Below are 18,162 nucleotides of genomic sequence, written 5' to 3'. Positions count from 1 at the left end.
AAAAAAACTAGCAAAGACACATAGGTATACTTAGACTTATAGGTGCACATTAAAGAACCCCAGTTGGTCAAAAGTAATAAGCGGAGTCCCCCATTACGGTCAGAACCATGACCTGAGTTTGGCATTTTAAGCCCCATTAATTAATCTAATTAAGTACAATTTGCGCAAAATACAATAAGCAAAGTTTTTAAGACGTTAAGAAAATTTTCGTAGTATGGCTCCTGAAGACTCTCATTGAAATCGCGTATATACGCTTGTGCAGCTGCCGACAGCCATGCAGTACAAGTAGGTCCGACAAGAAACCTGCCGCAAACACCCTGAGAAAAAGGCACCGCGAACGAGGTCAACAGATGAAAATGTCTACAAACAGCACCTGTGACCATAAATCACCCGCTCTGCGTCGGGAACGTCAACTCTGAAGCCACACCTATGCGCGACATGAGAGGCCGCGGTCGCCGATAACGCGCAACGTTCTGTACCTGTTCTGTATATGACCAGGCAGCACGCGTACATGCAAAAGTAGTTCAGAGTGCATGAGCCTAGCCATGAACCATGTAACCGTATTTCTTATATTCATCGGTAAGAATGAATGCATGGCCAATAAGGCGACAATTAAGTGTAACGATAGGCAGTAAAACACCGCTCGTCATTTGCGGTCCAACTGTCCAGCGTTTCCCGTTAAAAGCGCAGGCAACGAACATATTCTTTTTCACGATCTTAGTGTTTGTTGACGTTGAGCCTTTGACCCATAAATTTGAGAACATACATGACAATGTGCATGCAATTTTAAGCCAGCGCTTTTTTAAACAAAGCTCGTATGATCAGGTAACCGCGCAATGCACCTCGCAGCAGCGAGCGTACATGTCCGTCTATTTTGCCTTTTCTATTTTTTCAGGTACTTGGTGCAAGTGTGGCAGCGTAATAACAAACGGAGGCCAAGCGGACTCGACGCCTACTCGTCCTGAGAAACCCGCAGCGAGCACGAGGGAGGAAGTTGTTTCAGTCAATCGTCCCGATGAACTCAAGACTGGCGCTCAACCGTCCAGCAGTGTTTCCGACAACACAGCTGACTCATCTTTTCGCATAAGTGCATTGGTTGTAGATTTCCCGTCTACCGCAGCAATTCAGGGGAGAGCCAATTCCAGTACCTCGGGTGAGTGGTCACCCCTGGTGAACGCGCCCGGAACGACACACCCGGCATCAAGTCACGCTAACGGTACGTCATCGCATGAGAAAGGAGAGCAGTACAACCGCCCGGAGAATTCACCAAGGCCCACAGCAGCGCTAAGTGCGAAGGTCTCGACAACCACCTCCCGCCTCAGAACGCAAACGGTAGCTGCCTCGGAAGTAACTCGATGGCCTGAAGACGTGACCGTTCAGTTAGCGTCCTCAAGTATGACCCTGTCTCGCTCGAGCGAAGTCCTCAATAACACAAACACAACATCTACAAAGTTCCCGAATGTGCCCATGGCCGGGCATGACGCCAGCCTGGACAACAGCTCAACTTCACTCATGTCCAACGAGTTTGGAACTAGTAAGACCGACTCCCTTACCACCAACGTACTGACATCGACGAAAGACGCGGCAACGTCGACCTCTGCTGATGCTCCTCAAACCCGCAGAAACAAGGGAGCTATATTCGCCACCGTCATTGGTGCAGCTGTGCTGCTCATGGGCATCATTGTCATGGGATTATGGTTCTACAACGTCCGGTAAGCTCGCTTACGTCATCTCTAGAAACCGGATAGTTATGCTCTAAAATAGGTACTAAAGCTGTCTAAGTCATATATTGACAGCAAATTCTGTCGTTTAGGCATTTATGTAATATATGCTTAATTACTGAGACTGATTCGCTACGCATCTGAGAATATAATAATACATTTCTGAAGAACACAACCCACCAAACCCGTTTTGTGGAAGTAATTCTCTCAACAAAATGGGATGAGGCAAGTTGTGTATATGTCCCAAGATTCACCTGAAATCTGTCGCGACTAAACCACACGAAGAGTTGAAAAAGAAGTGGCAACGAAGCACCATCTCGAGATTTTCGTGTTTGATATGTGCGTTTCCGAAGTGCGTATTAGTTTGTGTGCAGAAAAGGAACGTTCAACATTCGCAGAACAACAACATTCGCAGAAAGTAGCGATGATCCAGTGCCCTTTGAAATTGCAGAATTAATGTTCGCAGGTCTTTGAGAGTTCTTTCAACACCGAAAAGGTGAAAATTTTGTCTGACACAGATTGAAGTTTTGAACGGTAAGGAACGTGCTCATTGGGGATTGTGGCGAATCATTCCTGCACGCCCAAAATGAGTCTTACATTCCGAATCGAGTTGCGCCCGATCGTTGGAACTTTTCGATGATGTCGGCTAGAAATACGAAGTGAGCACACAAGCATAGGCGTTTGCACGGGGGGGGGGGGGGGGGGGGGGGGGGGGGAGGCGGCCAGCTTCTCTAATCATCTGAGGAGGGCGCCAAGCCTGCCCCACATATTTACTCAGTCGGACCTGTACCGTCATTTTGATGTGCATGGTGGTTATTATGGCCATGCATGTTTTACAAACTTGCTCTTTTTGCTGGGGGGTTGTCTCTTGTCCCTCCTGCCGTGTACGCTAGTTCTCATTGCTCCCGCTAGAGGCGCAGCTGTGTCCTCCGTTGATTAAAGGGCGCGTGATCCGCTCTCGGCGGAGCACGCGCCCTTGAATCGTGCCCTTGAAAAAAGAAACGAAAAAAATTATAAAAAAAACTTCGCTAGCTATACTAAACGGGCTCGTCGACAAGCGGACCCGGAGGCTGCACGGGCCCGCGAGGCCGCAGTGAAGCGGGCGCAAACACAAGCGGACCCCGAGCTGAGAGGCCGCGGAGCAGAAGAAGCCATTATACTAAAAGGAAAACGTTCCCCCGAGCTTATGTGATCCGTAAATAAGCTCTTGAACAAAATGTATATACTGCACAGGGTTGCCACTAGTGGCTACTTTTCGCCAAATTGGCGAAATTGAGAAGCCCGTGGCGACCTACAATTGTGCATGGCGACATGGCGAAATCTTGGCGATTTTCGGCTTAGGTCTCGACTGAGTTGTGTATTCTATGCTCATTGTCTCCCCAACGAATGATCGACATTTTTTTCTATTTTTCTTGGTTTTGGACTGACCAGTAGAAGGCGCACTTTACACGTAATCCAGTACGCCCATTCTGTTTCGCGTGTGGATCGCCTCAATTAATCTAGATCCCGGAGGTACTGGTGCCTCCCCCAGCAAAATGTAAGTCAGCGGATTGCTTCGCGTGCCGCGAGGCGGTGGTGTTAGACTAAGTTCTTTAGGTGCTTTAAGCTTCTCTAAAGTTTCACTTCTGAAGTGGCTAGACGACGGGTAGGCCGTGTGTTCCGACCATAGCTACAACTTTTCTGAATAGCTTGTCGACTTCGTCACTGCTGCAGTACCCCCATATTTCTGTATGTAGAGTTTATTTTTGTTATTAACATACTTTTCTGGCAGACCAAGAAGTCGGCTTCTCTGGGCAGCCTTCAGAAACTTCACCGAGGTGAATGTATAGTGTAAGCTTGACCGCACAGAAAGCGCGGTGCGGGCACTGTAAAGGTGACGCAGTACATTCGATGAAGTTATTTCAGTTGCTTTGTAATTAAGTTGTTCGATTATTGGACGTATGATATTGAACTGCAATGATATTGTTTAACTTATCTGAAGGAAGGCTGCGCACGCCATCTCTCTCTTTTTGTAGCGACTGCTTCGCTCTGTATTTGCTTCAACTGAAACTAATTCCACCATGCAAGCTTTTGGTATGAGGCGCTAGCATTCAGGGACGCTGCTCGTGTATGCTCTCTCTCAGCGCTCGCCATTAGAGCCATCAGGATCCTGACACTTCCGATCTCAAATGCCGAAGCGGAAAGAGTCTTTTCTCATGCAACCTTGACTAACACGGAACTTCGCAATGAGATGAAGCTGGACCTTTTGGAATCCATCTTAGGGATCAAATGTGGCCTTCGTTTGCAGTAAAAGGCGTCGACAAACTACGCTGTTTCGGAGGAAGTTCTTCGCCAAATGACGGCGAATTATCCTGGTGCTTCCAGCGTTTACCAATAGTGTCCCTTCCGTGATAACCGGGAAGTGCGTCGGGGTCAAGTGCCCAGCGATATTTATGGCCGAGAGGCGGATGCGTGGCGTGTGTGCAATAAAAAAAAAGTCAGTTTCGCCGCAACGGCGAAGCAATGAATGCGATAGCAACAAATTGGAATGTAACGAGAAGAACAAGCAGCTCGAAATTGCCAGCGCGTCGCTCGAGCCCAAAGGACGCACGAAAAGAACGCACACAGGACGAGCGCGAACTATCATGCGTCACAGCTCGATACTTGAAACGCACTACTGAAACATAAAGCAGGACGCACGAAACGAACGAACAGGTATACACAGGACGAGCGCGAACTAAACGTCGCAGTTGTTACTCATTTCTGTTTGAACAGCGCGCTCCTTTCGCAAACGCGGCCGCTGCAGCGAGCGAAGTGACGGTCGTACGCTATATGACCACTTCAGCGCGGACATCGTGGGGAAAGCACAAGACATACAACCCCCCGCTCTACCCCGCGCCCGCCCCCCTTCTTTCCTTGAGATAAGCGCACGAAGGCGACCACGCCCTGTAGGACAAAGAGCATCGGCGTGCTCCTCGCCCAGCTAGGGGCGCGCGCATCGAGGCACACTACGCCCAGCCAGAGTGGCCAGAGCGCCCAGCTAGAGTCACTGGAAAATTTCAGAGTATCGCAAAGGTAGGCTGCACGCGGGCAACATTGGGCGGCGGCGGCCATTTCCCTTCCGGACCGTCCGGCGCGCTGCTAGCGTGTGTTGGGAAGTGACCGATCTTTTCGCCTCGATGCCGTGTTACGCTCGGCGGAACTGCAATATGTGTGTGTGTGTTTCTTCAAGAGGATATCAAAACTGATTTCGACTCATCGACAAATATGAATAGACTGCGCGGTAAGCGGTTTAACTAATGAGACATGCGGCGAATGTTGCCATGTGCTCGCGAACTCTCTTCGTGGTTTCATCGGTCTCTTTTCGTGTCACGGCCAGGTGTGTTCGTTAGGTCTGGAGCTGTAAACATAGTTGCATTAGCGTAGTGACTTCGTGCGAGATGCCATTCACTTCGACACTTGGTGAACCTTGACTGTTTGCGCTAGCTTTGCAGTCGGTGTTCAGGTTCACTTCATAGAGCACTCGAGAACATTATCGAACAACATCGAGAACATTCAACATTGCGTCCTTCGACTAATCGCTGACGCATACCTTGCTTGCGCACCATGCTTGCTGTTCAACTGGGTGATATATCTAAAAGAAATCGTGTGTGTGTACGGTAATTGAAAGTTGTGCGTGACGTATTTATGTCTCGTTTCGGAACGCCAGCAGCCGAACGCACGGGCGAATCGGCGTGCGGTATTTTGCGAATACGTTGTCATTTCGTAAGAGATACGTAGAAAATAGGGTATCAAAAATGATTGACATCACTACCTAATTGTTTCATTTTCTATTTTTGTCTTAATATTCAAAACGTTGCAGTGCATTTGCAAATATTTTGCTGCGTTCCGATACACAGTTTTTTTTTTGACGTTTTGTCAGCACGTAAACAGCTGGGGCTCCGTTTCTGCACTGCTTTTAATTTCAGTTTTTTTTGTAATGCACTATTATTTAAAACTTCCTCGCCACAGTGCTTTTTGTTCTTTTGATCAAAAAAAGCACATCCCGCAAAATTTTAAAGCGCATGCTTCAGGAACACAGTATATTTATATACCTAGGGCTCGCATTAAATCGATTCCCTCAATGCGTGGACTCTGCCGCTTTTTTTTTTTTTTTGCTGTGACCATTTCTCACCCACTAAACAGTATTGTAAGGGTATGCTCGGCGTAATGCAGCATTAGCTACATTCTTGTTTGTAAAAAAATTTAAAAAAACATGGCTGATCCCTCTGTCATAGGAATCGGTATAACACGAAAGTGAAACGTGTCTTCACAGACGTAGTTGAGCGTTTGTTGTGCATTCTTTTGCCCCAAGCGCGAAGGAGCATCCATTGTAATGTTACGAGAAGAACGGCAAGGCGCTCGAAACTGGCAATGCGCTGCTCAAGCAGAAAGGACGCGCGGAACGAATATACACAGGATGTGCGCGAACTGTCACAGTTGTAACTTATTTCTGTGTGAGCAGCGCGCTCCTTTCGCAAAAGCGGCCGCTGCAGTGAGCGAGGTGACCTTCGTGCTCTCAACGGAAACTTGCAGGCAGAGCGCAAGACGTACAAACCACCGAGATCACGAGATAAGCGCCCGCACGAGCGACCACGCCCTGTCGAGGCGCGCGCTAATCCGCGTGGGGGACGACTTTTAACGCGCGCTCTTCTCGCTCTTCTAGAGTCACTGGAAAATTTCAGAGTACCGCAAAGGTAGGCTGCACGCGGGCAACATTGAGCGGCGGCGGCCATTTCCCTTCCGGACCGTCCGGCGCGTTGGTAGCGTGTGTTGAGAAGTGACCGATCTTTTCGCCTCGATGCCGTGTTACGCTCGGCGTAACTGCAATATGTATGTGTGTGTATTTCTTCAAAAGGATATCAGAAGTGATTAGAGTCATCGACAGTCTGAATTGACTGCGCGGTAAGCGGTGTAGTTAATGAAACGTGCGGCGAATGTTGCCATGTGCTCGCGAACTCTCTACGTGGCTTCATCGGTCTCTTTTCGTTTCACGGCCGGGTGTGTTCGCAAGGTCCGGAGCTGTAGACATAGTTACATTAGCGTAATGACCGTGATGCCATTTACTTCGACACTTGGTGAATGTTGACTGTATGCGCTAGCTTTGCAGTCGGTGTTCAGGTTCACTTCATAGCGCATTCGAGAACATTATCGAACATCGAGAACATTCAGCATTGCGTCCTTCGACTGATCGCTGACGCATACCTTACTTGCGCACCATGCTTGCTGTTCAGCTGCAGGTGTTATCTGTAATAGAAGTGGTGTGTGTACGGTAAGTGGATGTTGTGCGTGAAGTATTTGTCTCGGCTCGGAACGCCAGCAGCAGAACGCATGGGTGAATCGGCGTGCGGTAGGTATGGTGCATCTTATTTTGCGAATACGTTGTCATTTCCTAACAGATACGTAGAAAATAGGCCATCAAAAATGATTGACGTCACTACTCAGTTGTTCCATTTTCTATTTTTGTCTCCTTAATATTCCCAACGTTGCAGTGCATTTGCAAATATTTTGCTGTGTTCGGACAAAGTTTTTTCTTTCTTTTTTTTTTTTTTGGCGTTGCCAGCGCGTAAACGGTTGGGTTCGGTTTTTGCACTGATTTTAATTTCAACTTTTTTTTTTCGTAATGCACTCTTGTTAAAACTTCCTCGGTGCAGTGCTTTATGTTATTTTGATCAGAAATAACACATCCCGAAAAGCTTTAACGCGCATGCTACTGCAACACAGTATGTATATAGATCTAGGGCTCGCATGAAATCGATTCCCTCAATGCGTGAGGGGATAAGCCAATTCTTCGAGGGGGGCGAATTCATTCCCCGGCCAACTATGCAGCCACGTACAACGACGCTCTTTCACGTTAATGTTTCCCACACGGAATGCAAAAATATACGAAATTCCCGGAGTAGCTCACCAGCAACGTTCGGTTACTGGTGAGCTACTCTCTGGCATCTGCAAGATGCGTTTAAAAAAGCGACGAAGTACTTCTAGGGACCGTGGTACTGCTAAATGTCCGGCCGCGCTCTGCATTCAACGCGCCTGCACCCAAAGCGCTTGGAAGGGATATGGCGGTGAGAGGTCACGTGATGCGAGTAAGCCAATCGCGTCGCCGGAGGCGCGCGGAAAACAGATGCGATACTCTGAAATTTTTCTAGTGACTCTACGCTCTTCGAGCCCTTCGCGCCATCTCGCTAGTGATAACGAAAACACGCTGTACCGCCGATCTCTGAGCACCGCCACCGGCAAATGGTGTACATATATAGCTCGCCGTTAGCATAGCAGAGAACATGCCCTTTGTGGCGGAGTCGTTTCGCGCTGCGCGCTGGCGATCGAGAGGTCGTAAGTTCGACTCCCGTTGACAGAACATTTTCTTATAGTTTTTTCTTTGCCACATGTTAGTCATATTTTGCAACGTCATATCCGTGACGGAAATGCGTCAGTGGAGCCGTGGTGGACCCCGGCATAAAACACTTTCGTGTTAAAATGCGCTTAAAAACATTACCAACATTGCCTTATACCAAGTTTATCAACAGAGTTCCACGCTTCTGTTTTGCGCAATGGCAAATGATCATGCCACAATTGCCTTCAAGGTATACATGCCTTGCACGTGACGTCAGAGACAGGTTCTTTGCGCTTGGTCCCCCAAGATGGCGGCCACCGTGACTTTTTTTATCTCATTAGAGTGTGTCAGTGCAGAGCGCTCTTTTGTGCTCTCCCCGCTTTCTTTGTTCGCCAGCCGCGCCAAGGGGGAACACAGAGGAACGCGGGGGTTTTGGTGTGAAAGATGCTTGGGTGTACCGGCACTAATCTGATGGCGAGCCGTCACCGTTTCTTGCTCGACGCGCTCGAACAAAAGCTCACGGAGCGTCTCAACCCGCTGGTCCCCCAAGATGGCGGCCATGGTGACGTCAATGCAAGCTATGTATACCAGTAAACAGTTATTATTTTAATAAACCTTCGATTTCGCTCTCGTGCGTGACACGCTTATAACTCGAAATGCACGCACAATCTGTTCAACAGATCGAGATATAAACAGCCGAGCAAATATAAAGGTATGTAGTTTTCAATATTGCTGAACATGGCGAGCAGAAAAGGTGAAGTATCCTGTCGCATGAGAGCTTTTCCAGCAAAGTTTCCAGCCAACTATGCAGCCACGTAGAACGACGCTCTTTGGTGTTAATTTTTCTCACACGGAATACAAAAATAAACGAGATTCACAGAGCTGCCAACCAGCAACGTTTGGTTGCTGGTGAGGTACGCTCTGGCATCTGCATGAAGCGTTTAAAGAAAGCGACGAAGTGCTTCTAAGGACCGTGGTAGTGCTAAATGTCCGGCCACGCTGTGCATTCAACGCGCCTGCACCCAAAGCGCTTGGAAGGGATATGGCGGCGAAACGTCACGTGATGCGAGTAAGCCAATCGCGTCGGCGGCGGCGCGCGGAGAACAGATGCGATACTCTGAAAATTTTCTAGTGACTCTACGCCCAGCGCGCTCCTCGCGCCATCTCGCTGGTAATGAAGAACCATTTTTTAAAGTTCTCCACCACCGCAGCGCCGTCTAGCGTCTGCGATGTTTCGCGGCCCTTCCGGTGTGTGGGGTTCCGCGGCGGTGTATGCAGCGTATACGCTCAGTTCACACGGTATTGCTATTCTTCGCGGTACACGGGCAAAACACAGCAACGCTTCGTGAGTGTAAAGGCGCTAGTAAGTAATGGCTAAGCTGTCAGCTTCAAAACGGGGCTGAAACAGCAAGCAGCGGCGGCCCACGAGACGTTCCCGCAGCAGCGCCGACGATGAGTAGAATGCCAATGCAGTTGTGTAAAAGTTGTGTAAAGCAGTACATGTAAATTGGTAATTGCGTTGCACGATTTGTTATAGCTAGCCTTGTGGGGTTCTTGGAATACGCACTATAAAATAGCGTTAACTTCTAGGACAACTCTCGAAGTAGTCGGTGAAACGTAAATGGAGACGAGCGAACACGTAGGCTGTTGTCTGGCTGCACGCTAGGTGCGTGCGCTAGTGTTCATGGTGACTCTAGGGTTTCTTTGCCGTGGTTATTCAAGTTCAACGTAACTCTAATCCCTAACAGACCATTTGGTTCCGCTTGGCACGTTGCAATACAAAGTTCATTGAACAAAGGGAGCACAAACACCGATGCCTGTGTTGATCTGTGTCGTCGTCGTAGTTAAAAGTTCGTGGCCTCTGATCGTTGCGCAGGATAAGAAACAGATGTACGATGGGTGAGCTCAAAATTCGGCGAAGAAACAACACGGCGATAAAATTAAAATAAGCCTCTTGTACAACTGGACGCACGGCATGGCGTAAGTTCGCTTCGGCGCGAGCAGCCGCCACTAGCGATACGCCGAAATGGCGCCCCGTTTTTAGTAACATTATTTTCAGGTTTTTTTTTTCTTTTTGCGAGTATTCGAGAAGCATTACGACGAGCGCACGTGTTCAGTTAACGACCTGGCTTTAACGAACTAGGGTCGATTATTCACGACACCGGGGCTGCCGCGCGGAAAGAAGGAAAAAGAAAAAAAGTACGGTTGTCATAACGCTACCCCAGTTAGTGTCACCAAAGTGACAAGTCAAGAAAGGACGGGCTCTCGACGAAATGTTAGAGGTGCGTATCTGCGCAAAAAACACATGTCATGCGGACCTTTCTGTCATGTCGATTGGAAAGTGCTAATTCGATAATCTCGGAATTGCACGCACTAAGATGGAATATTTTCTAGCCGCAGGCATTGTAAATCATGCGCTGTAGCATAGCAATCAGAGATGTTGATGTTATGAGAGAACAACTCTTGTCCAAACATTTTGTGTATTAATCGTCAGCTTTCACATTGGTTCTCTTTCGTGCAGATGATAAAGTGTACCAACACACAAGCACAATCACAAGCTGGTGTGATGACTTGAAGAAATAGCCATAAGTGCAGACATCACATATAATATACTGTTTGTTGGAGAAGGCGTGCGACATACAAGAAGCGAAGTCATTGAAAGCCATGGTGCACTTCGCATGCCTAGGCTGCCAGTCGTTTACGCTTCCGACGGCTGTTGTCGCAGTCAAACACAGCGCAGTGGTGACGTGTCGACCTGTTATCGTCCAACATTTCGATTTTCGGCAACACAATTGCTTTAGCACGTCGAAAAATAGAAACACACTGACCTCTCACGCGCCACGCAATGCAAAACGCGTGAATCCGCACACACCAGCGGCAGTGACCGGACGGTCGGACACGCGGTGGAGAGGGGGAGAGCGGTGAAAATGAACCGGTTCGAGGCTACGCTCCTCCTCTCCGTGAAAACAGTCTATAGGCGCCTGCCGTCTCTGAGTCCGGCCAGCGGTAAAGGGTGTGTAATGGCGGCGAGGAGTTACGGAGTCGCCCTCTATCGGACGCGCCTCGATTGGCAGGATGCCTTCGGCGCGCGCCCCGTAGGTTTCCATAACAAAACTATATTTAGACAGTCTATAGACTGTCTAAAAATGAGTCTAGATAGTCTATAGATTGTCTAAATTGATTTTTGTAAGGGTTTGCTGTCGGCGCTCTACAAAATCACCTCGCGGAAGCCCTCCGGGACATTTCTGCAGGTACTTTCGAAAAGAAATATGTTCTTTCCTGTCAAAATAATAATTTTCGACCAACAGAAAGCACAAGATAGTCTACAGTCGCTGTCTCTGCAGAAAACCGAGCAGCCGCTTCACGCGGTCACCGCGTTGGAGACTCCTGAACCGGCTTCTTGCGTGAAAGGTAGTCACTCGCTGAGTGCAAAATATGTGAAATATCTCGTTAGAGTAGACTGCCTGTATAACCAAACGGGGCATAACAGAAAGAAGCCTCAGGCCAGCGATCGCACGGGTTCGCAACGACTGACGGTGCCTCTGCATGTATGAGCGTCTGCATGTGCTCGTACTGATGGTTTCGTTTTTGCTACGAGCGCGTTTTGGCACCGCGCTGTGAACTTTAGGCCGCAAAATATGAGAATTTGTGAGTACACAAACGATTGTTGCGCGGACGCTATCAGAGCAGTTCAAAAACATTTCGTTACAACTACGGCTTCGGTGCGCATGGCAACTTTGTGATGTGCCGTCCCGACGATTCAGTTTTTTTTTTTTTCGGTCTAAATTCGTGTACGTTTCAATGTCATTTGACAAGTTGTCTCTCAATGCGTATTGATCGGCCATCTCAGCGGGCAAATGTCGCTGCTTCTGTTTCTTTATTCAGTGCATTCGTTTCGTTTGGTGCTCACACAAAACGCGAGCAAATGCGACGCCTTTTTTTAATGCTCCTTAATTATCGTGCCATTTGCATTCCAGTGAACTTGCCGCTCTCTGTCATCAACAAATTCATAGACCAAAGCTATTCATAGACCAAACCCACGAGCCGCTTCGCGCTTCTCAGTCTGGTAACAGACTAATGCAACACCAAACAATACTGTGCCGGAAAATAGGAAAAAAAAAGGAAAAGAAAAACGGGACAGCAGCGAGGTCCGAACCAACGTCCTCGCAGTTTCGAGCACGACACGTTAACCGCTGCGCCACTAGGGCCAATCGGCTCGGAAGGTTTAACGGGCTGCATTTGTATTGTCATGACTCCCGGTCATCGCCGTCGGCACAGAGACAAACCACAGTGCCAGAAAAATACTTCCTTACACCGTGAAATAAACGCTCGGACTCGTTCGAGCGCAGCAGATCCGTCAACACCAGTCGGCCAGAAGACACCCTTGAGTCGGCGAAACGGCGTTCCAAAGAGTTCCGCTACGAAATGACGGCGCCACGATCGAAAATCCCTAGAGATTCTGTCCCCAGGAGATTTATGGTATCTTCATGAAATCGCCCCGGTGCACCGTTTCGTCCAATCATCGTAGTGCCTTGGTGCCCCGGTGCGCACCGGGGCGATTTCATGAAGATGCCATTAGACGCTCGCCCATACGTTGCCTACGTTGCAGCTCCCATAGAAACTAGCGCCAGAGTTCCCTCTAGTGTATATGTAGGAAACTCTATGCCTTTGACGAGTGCCGCCATGTTTCTTTTTTTTTTTTTCGGCGCTACCGTTGCTGCCCAACGCTAAGAACGTTGGTTGCTGCCGTTGCTGTTGAACGCTAAGAGCGTTGATTGCTGCCGTGTGCTCGCTCTACTCGTTTGAACGCAGACGCTATAGGGAAGCCGAACAGATGACGTGGTGCGGATGAATACATCGTGAGGAATGTTCGCCCCTCCTATAGAGTGCGGAGCACTTTAGAGGCCCGGGCTGTCGTATGCTGTCCTCGTCGTCTCATGTCGCTTGGCGTAACGCAGGCAAAACCACGTCTATAGCACATCTGTGGCGGAAAAGGGAATTCGTGAAGGTGGAGAGGAGTGATGAGAGTGTGAGGAGGATGGAAAGAGAGAAGGGCGAGGGTAAAGCATAGAAAAGCCATGTATGGCGTAACGCAGGCAGAACCTTAATAGCATAGCCGTGTATAGCAAGGGGGTGGGAAAGGAAAGTGAGGATGACTGATACGATGGTGAGGAAGATGAAAAAGAGGGAGGGAGAGGGTAAAGAATAGCATAGCCATGTATGGCGTCACGCAGGCAAAACTATGTGTAGAATAGCCGTGTATAGCAATTTGGCTTAGCAAGACTTGTGTTTGGGCAAGTTGGTTCATACATGATACGGACATACGAGCGCTATGGGACGGGGACATAGACAAGAGGCACACAGGACAGGCGCTCAACTTTCAACTGAGGTTTATTGAGCAGACATGTAAAATTTATACAAGCAACCAGCAAGGGCGATAACAATTGTGAATCATCCACCCGATAACAAAAGTGCCAATACCTCACCAGAAAATCGCGTCATGGCCACGCACCACGCCAAATCAAGTTTTTACCGCTCAAAGGCGTTAGAAAACGTCCGATATTGAAGACCGCGACACACTTGCATTTAAAAAATATATACCTGGAAAGACGCATGCGCACTCAAGAAACCTTAACATCAAAATCAACAAGCCTTAACATCGAAACCCAAAAGGAAGCAAGCGCCATCAAAACCGAACAGGCCGTCAACGAACCAGCCTAGCAATGTGGACACAAACTACCCCACCATAAGACAAAAAAGAAATGTGGGCTACGGACTCTGCAGATATGCTCAACGTAACTCCTAAAAAACCTAACCACGAGCCGCGTAAGTAAAATAAACAATTTTTGCCCTAACACCATAAAAACCAAAAACAAAACTTGAACACATAAGATCAGCGTCAAAAACCATAAGAAAACAATAGGTCATTAACAATGCTTAAACAACAAGGAGCTGCGTCAGAAAACAGTGGTAAACGAAGTATTAAAAAAACAAAATACCCACTCAACCCTATAAACAAAGACAACAGCACAAAACATCTACGCCAAAGAATGGAAGCTTACAAATAACCTTCTAGGAAGGCGACTTCCTTGTCACAGAGTGTGATAGAAGGTACACTGATACACTTATCACCAGACTTGTGAATATGGTATGCTTCCACGATTTCCCTTTCTGTTCTGTCATGAGAACGCTTAAGGAAATCAGTGCGCGCAAACTCCGGACTGCACCCACACCTTTTACAATGCTCCGAAAGGTGGCCACCAGCGTTATTCTTGATTGACAAACTGTTTGTTTGTCATCAAGAATCATCAAACTGTTTGTTTGTCATCAAGAAGTTTGTCAATCAAGAATAACGCTGGTGGTCACCTTTCGGGGCATTGTAAAAGGTGTGGGTGCAGTCCGGAGTTTGCGCGCACTGATTTCCTTAAGCGTTCTCATGACAGAACAGAAAGGGAAATCGTGGAAGCATACCATATTCACAAGTCTGGTGATAAGTGTATCAGTGTACCTTCTATCACACTCTGTGACAAGGAAGTCGCCTTCCTAGAAGGTTATTTGTAAGCTTCCATTCTTTGGCGTAGATGTTTTGTGCTGTTGTCTTTGTTTATAGGGTTGAGTGGGTATTTTGTTTTTTTAATACTTCGTTTACCACTGTTTTCTGACGCAGCTCCTTGTTGTTTAAGCATTGTTAATGACCTATTGTTTTCTTATGGTTTTTGACGCTGATCTTATGTGTTCAAGTTTTGTTTTTGGTTTTTATGGTGTTAGGGCAAAAATTGTTTATTTTACTTACGCGGCTCGTGGTTAGGTTTTTTAGGAGTTACGTTGAGCATATGTGCAGAGTCCGTAGCCCACATTTCTTTTTTGTCTTATGGTGGGGTAGTTTGTGTCCACATTGCTAGGCTGGTTCGTTGACGGCCTGTTCGGTTTTGATGGCGCTTGCTTCCTTTTGGGTTTCGATGTTAAGGCTTGTTGATTTTGATGTTAAGGTTTCTTGAGTGCGCATGCGTCTTTCCAGGTATGTATTTTTTAAATGCAAGTGTGTCGCGGTCTTCAATATCGGATGTTTTCTAACGCCTTTGAGCGGTAAAAACTTGATTTGGCGTGGTGCGTGGCCATGACGCGATTTTCTGGTGAGGTATTGGCACTTCTGTTATCGGGTGGATGATTCACAATTGTTATCGCCCTTGCTGGTTGCTTGTATAAATTTTACATGTCTGCTCAATAAACCTCAGTTGAAAGTTGAGCGCCTGTCCTGTGTGCCTCTTGTCTATGTCCCCGTCCCATAGCGCTCGTATGTCCGTATCGTGTATAGCAAGGCGGTGCGAAAGGGAAGTGAGGGTGAGGAGGTGCGAAAAGATGAGAGAGGGTAGAGCATAGCATAGCTATGTATGGCGTTAGGCAGGCAGGAGCATGTAGAGCGCAGGCGGGAAATGGAAGTGAGGATGAGAAGGAGGGAAAGGAGGAAAGGAGAGGGTAAGGCATAGCATAGCCGTCTATGGTGTCACACAGGCAAAACCACGCATAGCATAGCCATGTATAGTATGGTATAGTAAAAGTGCGGGAAAGGGAAGTGAGGGCGAGTTCGTCACTGAAGGACAGGTGAATCACTGCTCCGCACTTTCTACAGCTTTCACGCTGAGTGCAACTGCATATTGGCTAGGCAGCCCCCTAGCTTCCGCAGTGCTGCAACCACCTTTTGAGATGGACTATAGTGATTATGTGCTTGTTGATGCCATCTTTGCGCGGGATTCACCGTACGCTGTGTACGGGTTTATGTTAACTACTTCAGCCAGCACAAAGGTTTAATCTCGATCATTGACGTTAGTCATCGGAATTATGTTCTACCAGGCGTAAACGTAGGTGCGTCCACATCAAACGGTGCAACAGCCGCCATACACCTGCATGTATTGTGCAAGCTCTCATTTATCAATGTACAATGTACATTGAACTACTTTTGTAAAGACACGTTTCACTTTCGTGTTATGCCGATTCCTATGACGGAGGGATCAACCATGAACTTTTTTTTTAGCTTGCCATGGTAGTAAATTTACTTTGTATTACTACTTCCTTGTAGGTACTAAATGTAAGCAGTAAGTGTCATGGTAGTGAAGCTAAAAGTCCCTAGAAGCACCTGCATTTAGTACATAGGTAGTAAATGTTGTGACAAGCGCTTACTACATTAAAGTTAGTAAAAACCACTACTTTCTTTTCTAAATTGTGTATAGCTAAATAGCAGCATATATATAGCGATTCTCACACAGAAATGTGGCTAAGTAGCTTTCCAAGAAGTACTCTATTCGGTACTTTGCGCCAAGCGGCGTCGAGGCTGTTTTCCATACACCTCCGTGGGCTGAAGAAAAATAAAGCGTTTATTGCTAAAACAATCCAGATGGCATCCAAGTGGTGCGATATTTTTAAAGAAGCCATGATATTGCTTTTTTTTTAACCCCAGCCACTCGGTGGTTTCGATTAAAAAAAAAATTGGGGCGTGTTGGGGAGGGCTTGCATTATTTAATCATAACTCTGACACGAAAACCAATGCTGCTCTTTGTCCAGGTGGAAGCTGAACCGAGATCGTCCCCTTCTGAGGCACGCTGCTGCTCCGGACACTACGCCGATCCCTTTCAGTGTCGTCTACTACCAGAACGATGGCGTTCAAATTGCGGGATTGCGCCGAAACTGATGGCCGTGCGGTGAACGCAAACTCCCTAAAGAAGCTTCCCAGCCACTGCCCGAAGTTGCGTTGCAGGGAATTCCAGGCATTTGTTATCGAATTCTCCACTTGTAGTTGAAGCTTCTCATTTCGTGCCAGGGCCTAGAGTGAAAAACTTCAGGCTAGCGCAGTCTCCTGAAGTGCCGCGGTATATTTGCTATGACATAGCGCTGCTGAACATGAGGACGCGAGTTAGAGTTCAACGCCGCATCTCAGTGGGGACGGAATGCAAAAGTGCTCTCTTGTATTGTGCATGTCCATATTAAAGATCTCCAAGCAAGCAAGATGTTACTGGTTTCCCCCACAATGGTACACTTCGTGTTCAGATCGCGGTTACGTAAAGTTCCAGAATAATAATTATTATTATCATCGCGGCAGTCGCCTTTGAACAATTCTGCGCACGAATGACATCGAATGGCACAAGACTGACACACAAATGACATAACAGTATTAACATTCTCTGTAGGTAAGTTATAGGAGTTCTTTTACCCTGGCTGCTAGTAGATTACCAAAACCGTTTATTTTTGCTTTTGATAAGAGCAAACTTCATTGGCACAATAACAACAGCCACACAGCACTCAATATGTGTGTTTCACGAAAGGCGAAAACAATTTTGCACAAAATACCGCTCCAAATAAGATATGTAACTAGCAAGAGAATCATAATAAAAAAGAAACTTTAAATATTACAAAAACATTCAGGTCGCGACAGTGGCGTAGGCAGAAATTTTTTTCGGGGGGGAGGGGGGGGAGGGCACGCCCTTCATCCGACATGGGGTCCGGGCAGGTAAGGGCGGTCGAGTGTCATCTTGGGCTCTGTATACCATGGCAGAAAAACTTTTCGGGGGGGGGGGGGGGGTGCACGGGCCCGGTGTGCCACCCCCCCCTGGATACGCCACTGGGTCGCGATGATTGTCTAAAAGTTAATGCGAGAGCACCCACACAGTTAAGGTCACATGCGCATATTTAGAAGAACAACTATTGTCGTTGTTGTAGTATATGAGTCTGTTACAGTGAGTTCTTATAATACAGCATCTCCTGCTGCGAGTTGGTGTGAGGTTTTATTTACAGTCGCATATGCGATTGACGGCACAATTGAAGAAAATAAAGATTGACATATGGGTTGAAACAATATGAATTTCGCTTGTGTTTAGCGTCTATTGCAGCAGCGCAACAGTTATAGACAGGTGACTGTATGCAAGCGAATGAGGATACGCCATACTGCGTCGAGCACTATAAGATGCTTGCGTTCGGAAACAGGGCCAGTGGCATATGTGCTTGCAGGCTGTGCGTCTTCATAAAAAAGGCAACGAATGCTTTAAACAATGGAATACGAGAGCGGTCCGATAAGTACTCAGCCTTCAAAAGAAAAAT

At 47.5% G+C, this 18,162-nt stretch overlaps 1 protein-coding gene across 1 annotated transcript; it reads left to right on the top strand.

Moving 5' to 3' along the window:
* Positions 1-994: 994 nt before the first annotated feature.
* LOC119380905 (uncharacterized) lies at positions 995-17,050 on the top strand. Its single transcript, XM_037649009.2, has 2 exons — positions 995-1,712; positions 16,633-17,050. The coding sequence occupies exons 1-2, from the start codon at positions 1,396-1,398 to the stop codon at positions 16,757-16,759; spliced, it is 444 nt and encodes a 147-aa protein (XP_037504937.2). The 5' UTR covers positions 995-1,395; the 3' UTR covers positions 16,760-17,050.
* Positions 17,051-18,162: the final 1,112 nt, after the last annotated feature.

The sequence above is a fragment of the Rhipicephalus sanguineus genome, chromosome 1, assembly GCF_013339695.2.
Source record: "Rhipicephalus sanguineus isolate Rsan-2018 chromosome 1, BIME_Rsan_1.4, whole genome shotgun sequence".
In the NCBI taxonomy this organism is placed as follows: domain Eukaryota; kingdom Metazoa; phylum Arthropoda; class Arachnida; order Ixodida; family Ixodidae; genus Rhipicephalus; species Rhipicephalus sanguineus.
The sequence above is the reverse complement of the archived record's forward strand: the minus strand, read 5'-3'. Positions and strand labels throughout refer to the sequence as shown.

What these genes read in the sequence shown, in the direction of transcription:
- LOC119380905 (XM_037649009.2), top strand. Translation starts at nt 1,396, where the DNA reads ATGACCCTGTCTCGCTCGAGCGAAGTCCTCAATAACACAAACACAACA. An exon ending in TTATGGTTCTACAACGTCCG is followed by an intron (nt 1,713 to 16,632) that starts GTAAGCTCGCTT and finishes CTCTTTGTCCAG; the next exon opens with GTGGAAGCTGAACCGAGATC.